The sequence below is a fragment of the Sebastes fasciatus genome, chromosome 2 (genome assembly GCF_043250625.1).
Source record: "Sebastes fasciatus isolate fSebFas1 chromosome 2, fSebFas1.pri, whole genome shotgun sequence".
Lineage (NCBI taxonomy): Eukaryota > Metazoa > Chordata > Actinopteri > Perciformes > Sebastidae > Sebastes > Sebastes fasciatus.
The window spans coordinates 24460988-24481859 of record NC_133796.1 but is presented as its reverse complement, the minus strand read 5'-3'; the positions used below and the strand labels follow the sequence as shown (position 1 = coordinate 24481859).

Sequence of the window (20872 nt, the reverse complement as noted above, 5' to 3'; positions counted from 1 at the left end):
CTATTGGACCATTGAAGAGATACCTGAGGTAAAATGTCTCCCAAGCTCAGTGTTGTGTCTCCCCTGTGGGGTTTCCCTATAAAAGTTTCATAGGCCTTTAAGGGAAGGGTTGGTGTGTGTGCTGTATATGTATGTGTGTGTGAGTATAATCCATCAAAATAGGATTGTTGGTATTGAGGTGCTAGAAATGACGGCATGTGTTTCATTCGCCTGTAGTTCATCCTGGAAGCTAATCGAGTCGTTATCTTAGTGTTGACCCTTCTTTTCTCTATCTTTGATTTTCTGCCTGAATTATAAATCGTTTAGAGATTCGGGGTCCCTCAGCAGCAGCATCCTTCCAGACCATGCAAAGACTTCTAAAGGGACAGGTGCTTTATTGGCGCAGGTGTTTTTTCCCCAAAACTAATTGCTAGTATTAGCATACAGGAAAAAGTAAAATAATATATCTGAATATTTTTAAAAAGCTTCCAAATGCAAATGTGTAACTGTTTGTCTACCGATACAGAATTTCATAGAAAGAATCACAGCAATTTAGTAAACTTCATACAATTCACAAAGGAAATCTGTGTAACAAGGTTAGCCAGTGCGCTGGCATATTTTCATTTATTTCTTATTTTTAATGTAAAGTAACCTGAGATCAATTTGTCACAAGGAAATTCTCAAAACAGTTCAAACTTCATTGGAAACAAGTGGGGAAATTTCAGCCCACTCAGCGTTTTTATCCAGTTTAGGAAAAACATTTTAAGAGTTTAAACGAATATTGTGTTGCCAAAGTTAGTATTATCTTCATAAAACATTGAGGTGAACTTTGTAATCAATAATGACCTGATCTTTTAAACTTTCCATACTTTAACACAATTGAAAAAAGTTATCTTTCAGTGGGCTACAATTTAACAATATTAACATTCGTCAGTGGTGTTTCACAGTGTATTCAATATTGAAATTGAAAAATAGAGCAAAGGTGAAAAGGAACACTTCAAATCAGAAAGCCTCGCTGTAGTTCATGGGTGCTGCGTACACACACATTCATTGATATTGGTGTGAAACTGCAAAAGCAAGCAATCCGCCTCTGCTCAATATCTGTGTTCAACCAGAGCAGGACAGAGCACCTGCTCTGCTGCATGAGAAATCATGACAAGACTGACGGAAGCTGTTGGTTATGTAAAAAGATACTTTTTCCTATTTCATTTAAAAAAAATATAAATATATTTTATTTTTTAAATCTGTTTGACAGGGACGGTGCACAGCTTCTTAGCTGTACCAGAGTTAGCGGCTGTTATCAGGCCATTAAATAGGCGTTCTCAGCCGCTATAAGCACCATAGATGTGGATCATTAGGGGCCCACTGCGCCTACTATGTTGTAAAAGTGAAACTTAAAAGCAACACGTTCTAACATGTTGTAAATTGAATGAAACGTCACCTTTTCAACACAAACAAAACGGCTATTTTAGGTTTAGGCAGGAAAACTACAACTTCTTTAGGTTTAGGCAAAAAAAACACTTTTGTGTTTTGTGTTTAAGTAACTACAAACACAAAGAAAACTACACATTGTCGGTTTCACTATGGATGCAAACTCCAGTCTCCAGGATGAACCCTGTGTATTGTGTCCCATCCATCATCCTCGACCTCCACCCCTTATGGAGTTTCACACAATCTAAACTATAGAACCTGTCCTCCACTTCTGCTCCTGTCATAATTGCTATGGTCGCTAGAGGTCACTGTTGTTATCTTCTATACCTTCTTTCGTTGATCTACCATGTGAATAGATGATAAAACCTACTAGTGGGTGTATTAGGCCCCTATTGACCCACATCTCTGAGGCTTATAGCGACTGATATTGCTTATTTAATAGCCTGACAACAGTCTAATCGGCTGGCGATATGGTAGTTTACATCTGTAGTCCATGGGCAGGAAACAGAATGACATCTCCGTTAAGAAAATTAACACCGCATCAAGGCAGCACAACAACAACCTCAATATTTCAAAACATTAAGACACATCAAGTGTCCACCAGGCAGGTGCCCTCTTGTTGGTTTCCCAGAATTCTTCCATACTGGCCGCTTTCTTGTTCTGTCCTTCTGGTCATATTTTAGAAGGTTTTATATTTATAATCTATTCATGTGCTCGAGCCTGATTGCAGCTGATAACAACTGACCTTTTACAAGTTGAATCAAACTGGCCGGCGCCATAATGCTAATTTGAAATACAATTCCTTGTCCTTGATTTGGAAAGTGCAAAAAAAAAAAGTTCTTCACTGCTTTATAAAAAAGAAGTGTGTGAGTTGATTTCTCATGGTTCTCATGAGAGGAAATTTCAGTATTTTTGTATTTAGAGTTTGTAAAATCAGCCAGCTGAAATCAATGTCATGATTAGATTCCTCATTTCGCACATTTGTGGGTCCTCATTTCTGTGCTCCCATTGGAGCTGCGTTTTTGTAGATCAGTGCCTAAAATGTAGGATCCTGTTATAGACAGATACTACATTTAATGCGACGTAATATGAGCAAATCCTTTTATGATTTTAGTGCAAATATAATTACAGAGATAATAACAGAGTGCACACACATGCATACAATGCTGTAAAAATCATCAAGGTTATTGGGCAAAGCAGTTGTCATGGTGACAGGTTGTGAATTGCATACTAACTATACCTATTGCCTGTTTTTTTAATAAACAGATGTGTGGTACATGTAATTATGATTACAAAAACCTCCACTAATTACATAATTAGCTGTAGACACGATCAAAAAATATTGCATTAAACAGTTCACCTGTTGTGAGAGTTAGAGCCCACTGCCTTTACAGCCCCTGAAACATATTTATACATTTACTGAAGCCAAATGTTAATCTAATCATCAGTTAAAAATAGTGGTGTGTTATGCCCCCTATAAAGCCACATCACCTTAGGTATAGGTGCTGCATTAAAATCGAGTTGTTGGTCGAAAAAGACATCTTGTGTAAAAAGAAAACTCACGTGCAAGTTCCTGCAAACTGCTCCTCTGATACCGTCTTATCCTGCTAGAAACTCTGCCTCCTTAAAAGAACTCATACTGACCTGAGCTTGTTATTTCCCACGCCAGTCGTTCTTCCACACATCTTGACATCTGCTTGTGATAACTTCTCTTGTCTGTGAGAAACAAAAAGCTCTTGGTCCTGCCACGACACTACAGCAGCAGCAGCAGCTTTCGAATCTTGTCTCCATCACCTTCACCTCGAAAAATCTAACTGCAAAACATATTTAATATTCTTGATGTAATTTCCACAGAGTTTGCAAGCTCTTGATCTCTTAGATATCTCTTTGTGCCATTACCTTGGCCTTCGCTGCTACCTACCTTGTAGTTGTCATAGACAGCATGAGCCAGTTAGAAAATTCTGCCTCTGAGCGCTGCGTTATAGAACCAAAGCATCTCCCTCATCCCTGCCATCAGCTCTGATCATCAGTGATTCCACAGTTAGAAATAGTATATCCCCGTAGAGAAAACCACATTACTTCTCACATACAAACATCCAGGAGTCCACTGACTTTTAAAAAGACCCCAGAATGGGGGCAATATTGCTGAAAAAGTTACGCTCAATTACAGACTTAAGATAGTTATTTTTAACATTTTAAATGTTCTACATGCAGTCCAGCTCCTGCAGACCAGTTTTGTTTTTATCCCACACTCAGTATTGAACCTATAAGGTTGTTGTCCATGTGCAGTGTCCTTACTGGCTAATCTATTCTGGGATAACAGATATTTCTTTCAAAAAGGATGCATGCATTGTGCCTTAGTGCTCAAGACGTATGAATGCTTAAAGACAATATTTTGCATACTCTTCACCATCAAGTCTTGCTTAAGCCATTTACTAATGATACCCATGAAATCTAAACATCATATATCATCCACTTGTTCTTCAACTATTATTAGGCTTGCACAAATAATTAGAATTTGATCAAAATTGCAATATGGCCTACTGTAATTAACAAATCACAGGAGGCGCAATATTTGTTAATGGTGAAATGTGTGTCAAAATACCACTTCAAATGATATATTATGGTGCTGCAGAGATGTCCTGGCCTATACATCATATTCTACAGACTCAAGAAAACATATTTGTTTGGTACAGATCCCACTATCAGTGAAAATGAGAATAATGATGTAAAAATTATCATTCCCTTCAATATCGCAATTGCAATAGCAGTCAAAATAATCACAATTAGATATTTTTATTCAAAATCGTTCCTTTATACAAATGAACATGTTCTCACTGGCAATATCACTATCAATTAGAAAATAATCCAATACCTTACTCTTTCTTTAAAACAGATTGTTACACTCAATTTGGTATGCCTTGTTTATTTCATTTACATTTTTAATTAGGTACAATGAATATAAATGGGTGACGCTTGCACTAATGATTTGAAATTGTACTTAAGCTAAGCCCATAAGCTTGAAATCAGTTGTAAATTCTTGTTTTTTCTTAACTCTGAAGAATTAAAACATTTCTACATAATGTTAAATATTCATGACTAAATAAGCAACGATTAAATAAGCTTTAACAAAGATTAAGTTTTGGGAAAAAAACATCCTTTAGTATTATTTATTAAAGGAACAGTGTGTAACATTTCAGGGACTCTTTTGGCAGAAATGGAATATAATATTAATAACTATGTTTTCATTAGTGTATAATCACCTGAAACCAAGAATCATTGTGTTTTTGTTAGCTTAGAATGAGCCCTTCATATCTACATAGAGAGCGGGTCCTTCTTCTCTGATTGGTGCACAGAAGTAAATTACATCATGAGCCCAGCCCACCTCTAACCAGTGAGAAGAGATCAGACAACAACACAAATACAGAAATTTCTCATTTGAACTTTGGCAGAAATGTGTGTGTCCGTGTACGACCTTATTAAAACTCATAATGTAGTAAGAAGCTGGTTGAGGAAATATGTTTTGAGGGCCTTCAAAGGTATTGTTTTTACCTTCAAACATCCAGGATATTATGATACGTAGCTTCATTTCACTCCGTCATGATAATTGCTACTGTGTTGACATATTTTTGGTTGTGGAGTATTTGTAGATTGCAGCTATAGCTCAAAAAGCTGCAGCCAGGCTTCTTACTGCGTCTTGAATGAGGAAACACATTATCTTCCTCTTGGCCTTCCGACACCGGCTTCCTCTGAAAATCTGTATTGATTTTAATTCTATTGTTAGTATTTAAACCACGTTCTGGGCTTTTAAATCAACATGAGCCTGAATACACATTGAGATCATTTTGCAAGGCCTCGTGTGGCTGCTCCACTGTCTAGACTCAGATCAGGGGGCACTGGGATTTATCTATTATGGTCCGTAGACCCCAGTATCCTTCTATTAAAAAAACATCTTTATTATAACCAACCTCTTGCTTTAATTTCACTGCTTTGCCATCTGCTGTTCTATATGTGCTTGTTTTAAAAGATGTTCTTGTTTTCTTTTTTTATCATTATTCATTCTTCACGACATTGGGTGTTGTATGAGTCATTTGACAAGACTGACAAGCTACTGGTGCATGCTTTGGTTTCGATTAGTGCTTACTTCTTAAATACAGTGAGTCATAGTGGATCACATTGCTTTTGTGAAATCAATTAAGATAGGCTTTGTTGATGGCCCATGTGTGTCCTTGGGCAGAGAATCCCTGTTGTTAACAGTGTAAGCAGCGGCCAATCACTGTGTTTAAACCTTTCCTCAACGAGCTATAGCTCCACTCCCACTCACTATGCAATTCTTCACAGTGACAACCAGGCAGTTTGAAGATAGACAGAAAATATCTGCACATTTATCAACATTCATATAAGAAAGAACTTGTAATATGCAAGACAAAAACAAAACAGGAAAGATTATAATGAGAAGCTGGATTTAAAATCAGTATGTGAGTTCTGTCTGATTTGTTTCCTTGTTTAATGAGGTTAGCGCACTGCTATGTTTAAAGCAGCAGGGACCGATCTAGAGTGAACTGTATGTTATTTGGAGCTGAAGCAGCTGGATATGACCTGTGGAAGTCCCAATTAAAATGACTGGACCTACATTAACATGCATTGCTGGAGGGTGCCCTACATGCTTTGATGGATCAACAAGCACTTGACACCACTTCCAAGACTCAGCAAATGCAGGAGGAGGCGGATTGGGATAAAGCTTAGTTTGATTCAAATCTTTGATTCAGGCAGTACACAAAGGAAAGGAGGGAATAGATTAGGATGGTAAAACTGCACTCGTGGTCTTTTTTGTATTTTTTTGGCACTGAAACTGCAAATTTGGAGGAGATTGTCTATTTCATGTTGTCTCAAGGCCCTGTTTGGTATTTACTGGTGGTACATAATAGAGACTCAGGATGCACATCATTGGTTTTGAATGAGTGTAGTTTTATCTCAAATCACCCTGAGTGACTCAGCCAACAAGTATTTTAAAATTTCATGATTAAGTCACTCAAAATCTCAGCAAACTGTTACCAGTGAGAATCATTAAAGGGTAGCTTCAGATCTTTTCAAGAGTATCTTCACACAACACTCTCGAGCCATATGTACATTGACAGAGTTAGGGGTCATCCCTCCTCTCCATGCTGCCTGTGAAGTGCCTTTGTAGTGCAACTACACATACACCCGATATGAAGAGGAGGAATGATTACAGTGACCATCAGCCCTCTCAATCATTAGGTCAGACTTGAAAGATGAATATAGGTACATGGACCTTTTTACAATCAACTCTGTTTTGCAGATAGCACACAGTGAGTCATAGTCGATCACATTGATTTTGTGACATCGATTAAGATAGTTGTGCTTACGTCTGTTGTTAACAGAGAGATAAGTAGTGTTTAAAGCTTGCATCAGTGAACTATAGCTCCACTCCCACTCTGTTTACAACTCTTCACAGTGACAACCGGGCAGTTTGAAGATAGACAGAAAGTATCTGCACATACTTATAACATTCGTCAGCATACATAGGTAAATGCTTATGGTGTGTCAAGTCAAAAGATTGCGTAAAATAATAAGTTCAGTCAACTGTAGCCGACGACACATCACAAATGGGACTGTGAATGTTCTGCCATCTTTGTCGTATTTTAAATATCTTCTCATTCATCTGTAGAAGACAGAGGGCAATCTCCGGGTCTGAAAAGTGAAGCCAATGCCAAAGTGCCTTAGCCTTGCATTCTCTCTAATAGCCAGCAGGGGGCGACTCCTCTGGTTACAAAAAGAAGTCTGATTGTATAGAAGTCTATGAGAAAATGACCCTACTTCTCACTTGATTTATTACCTCAGTAAACATTGTAAACATGAGTTTATGGTCTCAATCGCTAGTTTCAAGTCTTCTTCAATACAGAATGATGTTCATTTAGTAAATTATGGTCCCATTTAGAGTCAAATAGACCATAAAGCAGGGGATGCTTTAGCCCGTGGCTACCTTGTGATTGACAGGTCGCTACCATGGCGTCCGGTCTGGGAGTTGTGTTTTCTTCTTAGAACTTTAACCCTTTCACAGTGTGTTTTCAGTTCATGAAAGTTAATTGTAACATTTTGGTCGCTTTCAAATGGGGTCGTATTTACCGTGTTTACGAGATGGGTCCATATGAACGCCCCCCTCTTGTGGAAAGTTTATTAAAGCTCTGAGTTCACGAGTTGTGACGTGTTTGTTGATTTTGTCATAAATGGTGGAACCCATGGATGTTCATTTTCGGTGCATAATAAGTTAATATTTTAAAATTGTAGTCGTTTATTGTTTTCTTTGTAATTTTATAATAATTTATGATAATAATAATTTTATATTTTATTAAATTAAGTTTCGAGTTTATTAGGCACACCTAGCTTAGCACCTACCTAGTTTTTGTTGAAGCTGTTTTAAAGGCATTGATTCAACCGCATGATCATTTTGGAGGCTGCAGTTTGTGTTGGTGAACTGCACTGCATTATACAGAGAGGTGTTTCTGTTATTTAGCCTACCATCATTAATATAAATGGGGTGGACAAAATAATAGAAACACCTGTCAATGTAACGCAGTACAGTTCTACAGTACCACAAACTGCAGTCTCCAGAATGACCATACAGTTGAATCAACGCCTTTGTAAAACAAACAAACCTGAACATTATAAGTTTTATCTAGGTGTTCCTAATAAACTGAGTTTATAATCTCAAACTGTGAAAATAAACAGGTACAATGTGTTCAAATGACAAAAATCTGTATCACTGTTCTTGATCTCTTCTACCAAAGAACCTGTATTATCAGTTATTTAGAGGTTTGTACAAAGCAGTGCAGCAGTGAACTCTGGGCTGCCAGCAAGACGAGGAGAGACACTGAAGGTTTAGGTGCAGCTAATCCTGCGGCTTCAGCAGCAGCACAGATGCGGTGTAAAGCAGGAACTATCCTAGCTGGAGTCCAACTCACTGCCCTGGGCGCTCATGTAAAGACTCATGGTTAGATTGTTGTCTTCACAATTCACCCTCAGTGCAGTGTGTGTGTGCTTGTGTGTTTATGTGTACATGTCTGCATTTATTAATGAACACGTGTTTGTTTACTGCTGTATTTGTGTAGTAGAACAGGCTGTGCTGATGCTGAACTCTTGACACTGTTTATGTGGACTGCACATAATGTTATACATATGCAATACACTGTATTATACTTTCATAGGCATCAATTCTCAAATGAATCATAAATGGATTCATTTGTTTTTGTTACCTCCACCAAGGCCGAAAGCCTAGGAAGGAGGTTATGTTTTCACTGGCGTTGGTTGGTTTGTTGGTTTATTGGTTTGTTGGTTTGTCCGTTTGGACGATTTTTTGGAGGGATGGGGTGTGGCACAATGAACAATCCATTAGTTTTTGGTGGCGATCCAGATCATGATCCGGCTTCGGGAATTTTTTTTAATAACTCCGCTCAGCCTGTGCATTGACACCACAGGCTTTAAGGCATGCACAGTGTAGCTGATGACGCATTCATGAAACCTGCCTCGGCGGAGGTCTGCGCTCTCCGAGTGCACTTCTAGTTTTTATATATTTATCCTTCCTGCCTCCACTTAATTTTAAATATTCCTGTTCTGAGACATTCGGCTGTCAGAATTAACCATATAAATGTGGTTCAATTTAAAGTTTGAGTATAATAACCGAGCACATTCTGACCTGATCTATATTTTGTTGGCAGTGCCAGGATGCTTCGGGCCATCATGAATCACAGCCACGCCAGCATGTGTTAAACCTAACCAGCTTTAGTGTCTCCATGACAGGATTACCACATCAAATGTGAGGGCAGTCTCCTGCAGTGGCATCCTGGTGGTACGGACCCTTTCATGTCCTGTTAAGACCCCAGGCTTCACTGTATGCACTCTCCCAAATCCCCAGTGTAGCTATGACACGATGAGGGTCAAGTGTGTGTCTGTGCGTGTGCACTTTTCTTTTCTTGGCTATTACTGGTGTCCATGTGTACTTAAAATGTAAATGAGTTACAAGGGCTTCAACTGTAACCGGAGGGTCAGGAATAAATAAATAGGATGAGAATAACATGTTTTTTTATGGTTCTCAGAATCATGAATTTGTAGAAACCAGAAGAAAAGAACAAAGCATCCAAGTGCTTACTGTAACTTATTGTAACCAGTTGTGGCATTTGTATAGCCATTCATTTTGTCTATGTGGACACCTTTAAGGGCGCTTTTGGGTATTTTTCTTCGTCAGACAGCAGGGAGTGCAGTAGGAGCTGTAGGTGGGAAAGTGGCAATTGTAGCAGTTAGTAGAAATCCAATATGTCGCATTGGGATTATAATTCTACAATAGGATTATCACGGATCCAATACTAATGTAGCAAATCCAGTATAAGAAGTCCAATAAAATAAGTCCATGAAATGGGTGTAAGAGATGAATCCATTAAAATATGTAAATCCAATGTACAATTTTAAAATCATTCAGTTTTGTCATGTTTTAGATTCCAGGACTCCAGGTAGGTCGGATCTGGATAAAGGGGAAAGGGTTAGTGGTCCTTAATGAACCACAAGGTTGAACCACTCCATTTTCCCTTTTCCTAAATTCATTTTTAAATCTCAGCGAGGGATAACTTTCAGAGCAACAGCTGGCACATGCAGATGTGTAACATTTAAATATTTAGCATAATGGGAAGTAGATATATAACTTGTCAAATTCTCAGCACCCTCAAGAAGCAGAGTTAATTTATACTGTATGAGGTGTTTACTCTATTCAGCAACGGCTTTGTTGAATGAACCACAGGCTACTGTGGCCTGCAGCCAAAGCCAAGATAAAGAAATGTTGCTGCTCACTGGGTTATTACCTCAGGCTTGGTGGAGCTAACCTGATAGCTCCCACTCTCTCTCAGCTGTCTCTCCACCAGCCTCAAACAGCAGATTGAGTCCCACATCCTGAACTAACCACCGACCACAACGCCCGCTGCTCCAACATGCAGAGTGCCGCCGTGATGTACAGCTGACATGACAGGTTTTAACTCCTTCATGGATACATGTATGTTGACTAAAGATCTGAACCCATTACAGTAAAGCACTGTAAATTTAAGTTGTTTTCTTTTCGAGAGAACACAATAACAACTCCCTATCGCGAATCCCATCCCCCGACTGTTCATAGCTTAGCAACCGTAACTACGAGCAGCAGGGCTGTCAAGCTTTGGATTTTTGTTTGGTGCTGTGGTAAGAGTGATATCTGGCATTTTAAGAGTTTGGAGAAAAAGTGTAAGGAATGGATTAAACTGTGTATTTGCCTTCGCTAACATTAACTGCAAACATTAGCATACCAGGCTAACTATCTTACTACCTACAGTGTTGCAGCCCGTTCTCATTCCCAGGGTGTCAAATACCGATGCTTTGTCACGGCCGTCGGCCATGTATTAGACACACCAGGCTTTCCATTAGCAAACCCATCTGCAGCAAGAGTAAATGCTCAGAGAAAGTGTGCCGGGAGTGGAGGTGGACGGTCCAACAAACACAAGGCTTTCATCCAGGAGACCACTGTGCGTTAAGTTCACTTTCAAGTTACAATCAGCTGTTCGTTCGTGTCCCGTGTTCACAAGTTTCAGTTTCATTTTCACTTTACAAATGTAGTAGCGTTGAGTATTTACCTATTTACCAAAGCCAAAGAGCATTTTATTAGCTAACTATTTTGTAAGGATACAAGGCTACGTTACAAACATCCCAGTTCAGAACTGACACATCCACAGATACAACAGTATATCAGAGTTTTGTGTAATGTTAGTGACTCTGTCCTGCTCTTTTTTTGGCTTTGGGAAGTTAGCACTCCAACAACTCCAGCCAAACTCGTTACCTGAGATAGTATTATGCTTCCCAGCGATAAGTCCTTATCCTCAAAACCCTTTGTCCTGTATATGTAAAGCAAATATGGTTAAGGATCAGTGGGCTACCTCCGGGGTCTGAGAAGTGAAGCCAATGCGGAAATGCCTTAAACTTGCATTCTTTCTAATAGCCAGCAGGGGGCGACTCCTCTGGTTCCAAGAAGTCTTGTGTAGAAGTCTGATTGTATAGAAGTCTATGAGAAAATGAGCCTACTTCTCACTTGATTTATTACTTCAGTAAACATTGTAAACATGAGTTTATGGTCTCAATCTCTAGTTTCAAGTCTTCTTAAATACAGCATGATGTTCATTTAGTAAATTATGGTCCCATTTAGAGTCAAATAGACCATAAAGCAGGGTATGCTTTAGGGCGCGGCTACCTTGTGATTGACCAGTCGCTACCACGGTGTTGTCCGGTCTGGGAGTTGTCCGTGTTTTCGTCTTACACCTTTAACCCTTTCACAGTGTGTTTTCAGTTCATGAAAGTTAATTGTAACCTTTTGGTTGCCTAAAAATGTCTTACTCAGGTTCCACCTGTACTTAGTTCCACCCTCTCATGTCACTTCTGGTTGCAAAAAAGCAAGATGTTAACGGCCAAAATGCCGAACTCAAGGCTTCAAAATGGCAGTCCACCAACCAATGGGTTACATCACGGTGACTACGTCCTCTTCTTACATACAGACTATGATTAGAATACAAACAATACAGCTATAATTTAACATCCTTACTATACCTTACAATACTGTAATAGTAGGGCTGACTGTCTATCTTCCAATAATCTTTATTTCCTTGTCTTGTACTTGGACCATCGACTGCAGAGGATTCTGACTTTTTGCTTGCTACAGAAAACATGCAGCTTTAGCCTCAATCTTGTAGCAATCATGTGCATATTTGCATTTACATGGTTCTCTTTTTAAATCGAGTCAGCTGGCGACAGAGTCTTCAGGCTACTCACAAATAAATGTAAAGCTAGCTAGTTACAACAGCTGCTAAAATCTGCAGGCAAACATTCGTCATTTCAGCCGATAAAATCAATGTTTGTCATTTGTTAGAAATGAGAGGCTGCTTTTGTTTACTTCTGTGTGAAATCAAAGACTCATTGTTTCAAGAATTACTACGAATTAAAATGGTAAATCTGCCCCCGTTAGCTGTAAATGTAGAATCATACTGTTATGTCCTAAAGCTCTATAGGGGCCTAAATATGTTTGCAATACATTTGAGTGCATTTTTACTGTAGATATTCTCATCCACATCACTGATGAAAATCTGTGATAAAACAGGAGCTCTGGTGCAACACATTAACTCTAAGAAGTCACACTTCAACACCGGTCCTGATCTGTTAATAGGTTGCATGTGTAAAAAGATACCCAGAACAATTACCACTGGTGAAATTTGTATGAAACCTGATCTGCTAACACAATGTGTAAATGATAACATGTATTAATCCCTGAACTGTTTGAAATATGCAGTACATCTGGCAAAGTGTGCAGAATATAGAGGGAGGATATCTCAACCTTGTTATGATAGACTGACACAACAACCATAACTCAACATCCACTTTGTAGCTTATTTTTCTGGAACTTTCAACCTTATCGCAGAGTCTTCATCAGCAGATTGAGTCTGTTAAGTTGTCATGGAAGTGGATCTATTGACGTGCAAGCTCAATAGCTGATTTTATGATTCTGATTTTATCGATAGCACTTTTTAGGACTTCTCGTCCATGTTGTCTTAAAAGTGAAGCATCAGATTTCATTATTGCCTTTGGAAATAATATTAAACAGAATAATTCAAATTTAAGGTCCACTAACTTTTATAAATATTGTATCACTACTAAACTCGTATAACGTTGAATGATCCAGAAAAAGCTAGTAAGCAGACCTTGAGTTGTTTTTGTCAGATATTAAATATTTGTATATTAATATTTGTAAAGAAAATAATAATAATAATAATGAAAGCTGCAGTAGGGGCATTTTATGGATTAACATTTATTTACAATTAATTGAAAAAAACATCTATTGCTACAAATGAGCAGGTTGATATGAATCAAAATCTCAGATAAATTGGAAGCTATATTTTGTATATTTTGCTTCAAGAAAAAACCTTTCAACCAATGAAGAGAGGCCTGAGGTTAAAGGCCCTAACTTGTGTCAATCACTCCTCGCTAGTTAAATAAAGCAGGGGCAGCTGTGGCTCAGAGGGTAGAGCGGGTCGCCCACCAATCAGTAGGTCGGAGGTTCAATCCCTGGCTACTCTAGTCCACATGTCAAAGTGTCCTTGAGCAAGATACTGAAACTCAAATTACTCCCGACGGCTGTGCCATCAGATGAGAATGAGTATTTAGATTAGATCCTGATGGGCAGGTTGGCACCTTGCATGGCAGCCTCTGCCATCAGTGTAGGAATGTGTGTGTGAACGGGTGAATGCTGACATGTAGTGTAAAGCGCCTTGAGTGGTCGGAAGACTAGAAAACTATGAGCAAATATATTTACAATTTAAAGGCTTTGGAGTCGGAGAAGTGCAGTTCGTTGTGTCTGGATGTTTTATTTGTTTCTGCCACAGTACTGTGCCTACAACTGAGTTCTGAATGAACTCTTTCAACAACCACGTGTGGTTCAAAGATTTTAGCCAGGGCAGATAACTTCTACACAGAGCAATAATTATTAACATCACAGGGTTTCTTCTCTATAGTTGAGGTCAAATCTATCAATATATGTTTGTATACATTGTCAACTCGGCAACTCGGTATTACTAAGATTAAGAATAGAGGCATTGGGCTTTGCATTAAATCAGATGTTGTTTTTGAAATATTAGGGTGTAAATTGTATGAGACAGATATTTAGCAGTCAGAGCTTTTCAGAGCCTGGAAGAATTCAGCAGCTGAAATTGGTTCAAGTCCAAAACAATTTAAAGAAAAAATGCAACGCTGTTGAAAGCGATAGAATTTCACAGAGAAGGTTGTGACCCATCAACCATGTTCTTTCTTGCCAAAATATATTTTAAAACACACCTACACACACACACACACACACACACAATGAATACATCACCTGGTTGTCTAACACAAGGCTCTTTGTGTTATAGGTGCAGGATTTAATATCTGTGGATTTTGTTCCTGTTGTTTTGAGATTTTAAGCAGAAAGTAGCCTGCGTTCTTATTGTTGTTGAGGCTTTTTTTTATGTAGCTGCATCTTCCATGTTGAATTCACAGAGATTTCAGGAAGTCACTGCAGCCAAGAAACAGTCTGGCTCATAACCCCCACGGAAAACAGCAACTTGTGTTTTTTTACCATTTATGTTCTGTGCAGAATAACAAAATGAATATGAGGTGTTAATGACGGAGCTTTAAAGATGCCAGCGAATTTAGCTTCTTTAAGACAGAGCCAGGCTAGCTGTTTCCCTTTGTTACCAGTCTTTATGCTAAGCTAAGCTAGCAGACTGCTGGCTTTAGATTCATACGTAAAGAATGGACATAAGAGTGGTATCAATCTTCTCATTTAAAGGGATAGTTTGGGTGTTTTGAAATGGGGCTGTATGAGTTACTTATCCATAGTAGGTGTATTACTTACAGTCGGCACGTCCCCAGTTTGGAGAAACAGACAGAAGTAGCAGCACCGGAGCAAAGCAATACAGTGCTGTGGACGGGGCCAGCAAAATGATCTATGTTCTCTCCAACGCCAGCAGGCTCATATGTCAAAAACAGTGTAGATAAGCTTCACTTTCAGTTCAGTTCGCCGTCGGTAAAGAGAAGGAAATGACTGTCTGATGGCAAGATACAGCTGTGAAGATATTCTAAATATAGCGTACAATTAGACGGATATTGATTATTTTAGGTGAGCCTTTCTTTTAGGTGGCTGAAGTACGTTTTGCTGCTCCCCCTGTGCACAGCATTGTATTTCTTTTTTCCGATGTAGGTACTCCTGTCTCTTTCTCCAAACTGGGGGCAGGCCAATCGACATTTTAGTAATACGCCAACCTCACTTCAAAACACCCGAACTATCCCTTGAACTCTCGGCAAGAAAATATTCTTCCCACCTTTTAAGTGTAAAAATCTTGAATAGGATCACATTATTCTGTGTGAATTGGTGTTCATGCTGTATGTCATCTTGCTCTCCTGTAACAGCAGAATAGTACTTGTTAAAGACAAGTAAGTTTGTTATAAATATGAACACATACTTATCCAACATATTTACACATATGGCACATATTTCAAATGTGTATGTGCCTTAATGAATATCTTACTTTATAGTCAGATTCAGGTTTTTTTTAGGGGGGGGTTTTCTGCCTATTTGCTGGTCACTCGCTCAAACTTCTTGCTCAGTCCAGATGGAATCAGTTGGGGGTGACCGCTCATGCCAAATATCAAATTCAAAGCCCCAAGTCTGTACTGTATGAATCAGAGATGAACACAATATGGACAGAAGTGGACAAGAAGCAAAATGGAAAGAAAAAGAGCCCCTGGCAGCCTGGACGGTACTTCTGTCCTTATGGAATAAATGAACAGACGGGGTTGTGCAACTACATACACTTCTGCAGCCGCATGAAAGTTTAAAATCGCAATGTGTCACACTCCTATACAGAGATGGAGCTTTAGGAATCTGCTGTATGTGTGTTTGTTTTTGTCTTCTTTTTTTTAAGTTTCTAGAGCATTTATCACTGAGTTTTTTTCCTTTTTTTCTCTTCGTAAAACTTGTCTTTTTTTATTTTTCCTGATTTTATTTTCCAAAATTATTTTTTTTAAGTTGTTTTAAACCTGCAGTAGGTAGAATATTTTTGGCATCATTTGGGCAAAAAATCCATAATAACATTTCAGCATATTGTAATGCATGTGCTCTGAGCGATAACTACACTTCTGCATCTCCTCATGGCTCTGTTTTCAGGCTTTAAAAAATCTAGCCCGTGACGGGAGACTTTGGCCAATCAATAGGCATTACAGTAACAGAATATTGATTCATATTTGATCAGCGCTGCCTAGTTTGACCGTTTAATCAGAGTTTGCGAGTGATTGTCAGCTGCTCATAGACGGCAGACTCCAGATCAGCTCTGTTTTCCTCCAGTCTGTAAAATCTTGCAGATGTCATTAGGAGCACCGGAGGACACAGAGGCACATGATTTTTTTCAGATTAACTGTCTCATGTACTACTGTCAGGATATAGGGACCGTTTTATGAAAATATATATTTTTTTTAATCTTATTTGCTTCATTTCTACCCACTGCAGCTTTAACCAAAACTAGTAGAATCATTTAATATTCCGAGTACTGCACAAGTTGTACTTCTGTGTTACAGTCGATTGACTTCTCACTCTGACTTCTCAGGCTTTCAAATACTAAATTATCAACCCTAATATATTAAATTTCTGTTTTGGCCCATGGCAGGTGATTGACATCAAAGAGAAGTTGAAGGAATCCAAGAGGTTCTGGTCCAACCTGCCAGATGACATCTGTGCCAAGGGCAAGCTCACCGAGTCTGACGAGGATCAGTGCTGGAACAGCCACACGAAGGGCAGGTGAGGACTTCTGCTCCTCTTTATAACCACAGCAAAGTCACCCCGCTCTACGGTTATCACATTTTGCCTGCCAGGGATTAAAATAACCACACTGTGTTCCCAGATTAACACTCTCTCTGTAAGTACAATGGTTGGTGCTTATATGGAGAACTCCTATATAAGCTGCGAAGCTCTAATACCCTGAGGACTGCGGAGTTTCCAACACCCCTTATCGCCGCTGCAGCGTGTAGTGTGTCGGCGAGCCGTACAGTTGAATGGCCAGTGAGTTGTTTTCTCTGACAGTGAACCAGAGACGCTGGCAGAGGAAATATATCACCCCATCACTTTGGCCCTCTCCAAGTAACAAAATCACCAGATGGTGCAATAAAAGACATGTTAATTCTCTTGTTTGTGCCAGTAACATTTTTAAGCATCACTCTAAATCTGGAAGGTAAATTGATAGCCCAGAGATGATGAAATGTCACTACAAGTCATGTTAGGAGTGTTGTGAAATCATTGGATTCTCCTTTTACTTGAACACAAACTATGCACACTTCATTTTGTATAAAACTTATCAGATGAAATACAAAATGAATGGATAACACACATGCACAAGTGTAAAAACATTGGCTGGAATCAAATGATCACCTTCCTGGTGAGCACAGGTTGTCTTTTTCATGTAATGCATTATTTTAATTGCACAGCAGTTACATTGTTTTTGATTTATTATAGTAAAAAAAAATAAAAAATAAAGTAGTCATTTGTGGGCATTAGGCACATTAAGGGCTCTCTGAAGCAAAGTGCAACCACTCCCGACATGAAATTAACTATTGAGCCTGATTACACACTTGTGCTTTGCCTGATTTAAGCAGCCGTCGTTAGAAAGAGTAGCTCTTGTGAATCGGCTTAATTTCAGTTGGTCTACTTTGTGAGTTCTCAGCCTGTTATACCGAGATCATAAGATATTCACACATGTTCCACGATTTCTATGGATCAGGGATCGGCAACCTTTTTGGTATGAATTGCCATTTTTATATTTCCTTGTTAATCAGTGTGCCATATCAACATTAAGGTTGTTGTTGTAGTTTAATTATGACACCACATCAAAATTTAAATATCTAATGAATCTGTAATTTCATTATATCCATATAGGCAACGTTCATAACAACATTTTAAAAAAGAATTTTCTCCCATAATCAGGATATTGTAATTCTATATGAGAGCACTATACGATAAAGCTACCATCCGTATGATACACCTCATCTGAATTGAAATAATTTACCCCACCAACTTTACACCAATCTTGTTCATCAGCAATAAACTTAAATTCTGAGAAGAAGGGAACGAGTACTAGCCAATCAGAGACAGTAGGGCGGGTCTTCGCGGAAAAAATCAATCAAATTACTGTAAATAACAGGACGCGCAACTCCCAATTGCTGTGAAAGAGGTCAGTTGGCATGCACATGAGAGGGCACTTCAACATTTCCAAACAACACCCTTGCATACTTATTGCTACATTAGTGTGTCGTTGTTTAATCTACCACATGGCTAAGGTTGCCTACCCCTGATGTAGATAATCTATGTTTAGTGTTGTGGAGAAAGCAAGGATGCAAAGTATCTGTCAAACATACTTCAGTAAGTGAAGAGAGCGACACAATGACTGCACAAGGGGCTGATCCTGCATGACAACAACTGATTGCACTGGTGGCAGAGAGAGCACAACACAACAATTTAAGGAAACGCATATAAGTGAACAAAACACGAGTAGGCTAAATGAAGAGAACATCGTCACCAACACATATGCTGCAAATGAATAAAACACAAGCCAATTAAATATACATGGCACAAATAGACATGTTTTATTCATTTGAAGCTATTTGTGTTTTAAATGTGAGGTGCGTGTTGTAAAAACTTCCGTCTATTAGCATATGTTTTCTTAAGCTTCAGTGTGTTGAGCTCAGTGGGCAACACGGAGGTGCCTTAAACTTAACTTAAACATTCTTTCTAATGAGAAAATGACCCTACTTCTCACTTGATTTATTACCTCAGTAAACATTGTAAACATGAGTTTATGGTCTCAATCTCTAGTTTCAAGTCTTCTTCAATACAGCATGATGTTCATTTAGTAAATTATGGTCCCATTTAGAGTCAAATAGACCATAAAGCAGGTTTTACTTTAGGGCGTGGCTACCTTGTGATTGACAGGTCGCTATCACGGCGTTGTCCGGTCTGGGTGTTGTCCGTGTTTTCATCTTATAACTTTAACCCTTTCACAGTGTGTTTTCAGTTCTTAACGTTAGATGTAACATTTGGTCGCCTAAGTACTGTACGTCTTATTCAGCATTTGGTTGTACTTAGCTCCACCCTCTTGTGTCACTTCTGGTTGCAAACAACCAAGATGATGACGGCCAAAATGCTGAGCTCGAAGCCTCAAATCGGCAGTTCACAAACCAATGGGTGTTGTCGCGGCGACTACGTCCACTTCTTCTATACAGTCTGTGCTATTAGCATATGTTTTCTGAAGTTGCAGTGTGTTGAGCTCTATCGGCCACAATACAGTGGCTGCTTGATAGCTTCATTTACAAGATCAGAGACTGCACTACTTTTATTTTTCAAAATATTTTGAAGGCAAACCATAGTGAACTCAAGCAAAATCTTGTATTTTTTGTGTTGTGTTATAAATGATCTACTAAACCCTATGATACATAAACCAGAAGTTTTGTAATACATCTAGAAAATGTTGCCATAAAGGCCCATTTTAATGGATACTACGTGGAGATTTTAGACGATTCACGTTTTCGCTGTGTCATTGTGTCCAGATATTTCCCTGAAGTGGTGAAGGAGGGTCTAACCAACCAGGTGAACAACCCAGAGGTGGATGTGGATATCACCAGGCCTGACACACTGATACGACAGCAGATCATGGCTCTACGTGTCATGACCAACAAGCTAAGGAACGCCTACAACGGGAATGACATCTACTTCCAGGACTCAAGTAAGTTGTCCAGTCTCTCGGGTGTGTGCAAGTGCAGGCGGAGACAAGATAATAATAATAATTTGAAGTAAAATACAGAGAGAAACGTTTATTTATTGGTTTCCACACACACAGATTGCCCCGCAGAAATATAAACTGTACCGAAATAAGATCTCGGGTGTCATTCATGAGCAACTCGTGATAGAAATTCACGCGATACATCAGTGTTGCACTGAGGCAAGACTGACATTATTAGGAGAATAAATAGCTGTAGGTATGGTGACAGAGACAATGATAGACAGCCAAGGCTATGTTTGGGAAGATGTACATCTCCAATGCTGCCGTGACAGAAACCATTCTTTCTTCCTGATTATGTGGATCCCATTCAGCTGACAAGATGGAAGATACTCTGAGCTTCAAATAAAATGTGTGGCTGCGTGACTACTGCCACGAACGTTTGTAGCTCAACTCCATTTTTGTTGCTGTCATGTTTATGAGGAGCGGTGGTGTCTTCTTCCACGCCAGAAACAAAGTACTGCAGCAACTACATTTGCTGCGTAGCTTAATATCTCACACAAGCAGGTTACATAAGAACAAAGTAAACTCTATGCCATGCTACTGTACTATGCTTTGTTAGGGGAAATATCCTTCCTTCCTTTTGCACACACTGCTATTCACAACCACCATTTTTGGCCATTTTCAATCATGCAAAACCTATTTTTTTGCTTTGTCACCTTTAAAGGCCCGATCGCATATTCACTTTTGACGAGAAGAAATTTTGCAGTGAAGTCAATTAATTTTAATAAAATCTCCCCAAAAGGCTTATTCAATCAGAATTGTCACTGACAATCTGGGCCTGTGAGGTTTTGAAACATTATAAAATATTATTTCCCTCACAGGTTTTTCACAGCGATCTTACCCTGACTCTTACATTGAATAAAGATTCATGTATTACTGTATTTTAACCGAATAAGACTTTATTTGCGTGAATTAGTTTCCAAGTTCTAATCTAGTCTGTTTCAACATACAAATTAAAAGAAAGGCATGTATATATATATATAAGTAAACTGAATGTAACAGTTTGAACCAGCAACTGACTAAACCTA

The 20872-nt window shown here is 38.9% G+C and overlaps 1 protein-coding gene across 2 annotated transcripts in view; it reads left to right on the top strand.

Annotated features, from left to right (window-relative positions):
- The window catches only part of gpc6a (glypican 6a), a 176242-nt gene that overhangs the window by 147803 nt on the left and 7567 nt on the right, over window positions 1-20872 (top strand). For both annotated transcript variants that reach the window (XM_074615065.1, XM_074615057.1), the window contains 2 exons: window positions 16683-16813; window positions 19612-19787. In XM_074615065.1, the coding sequence (XP_074471166.1) occupies window positions 16683-16813; window positions 19612-19787 (307 nt within the window). The remainder of the gene's footprint in view (window positions 1-16682; window positions 16814-19611; window positions 19788-20872) is intronic.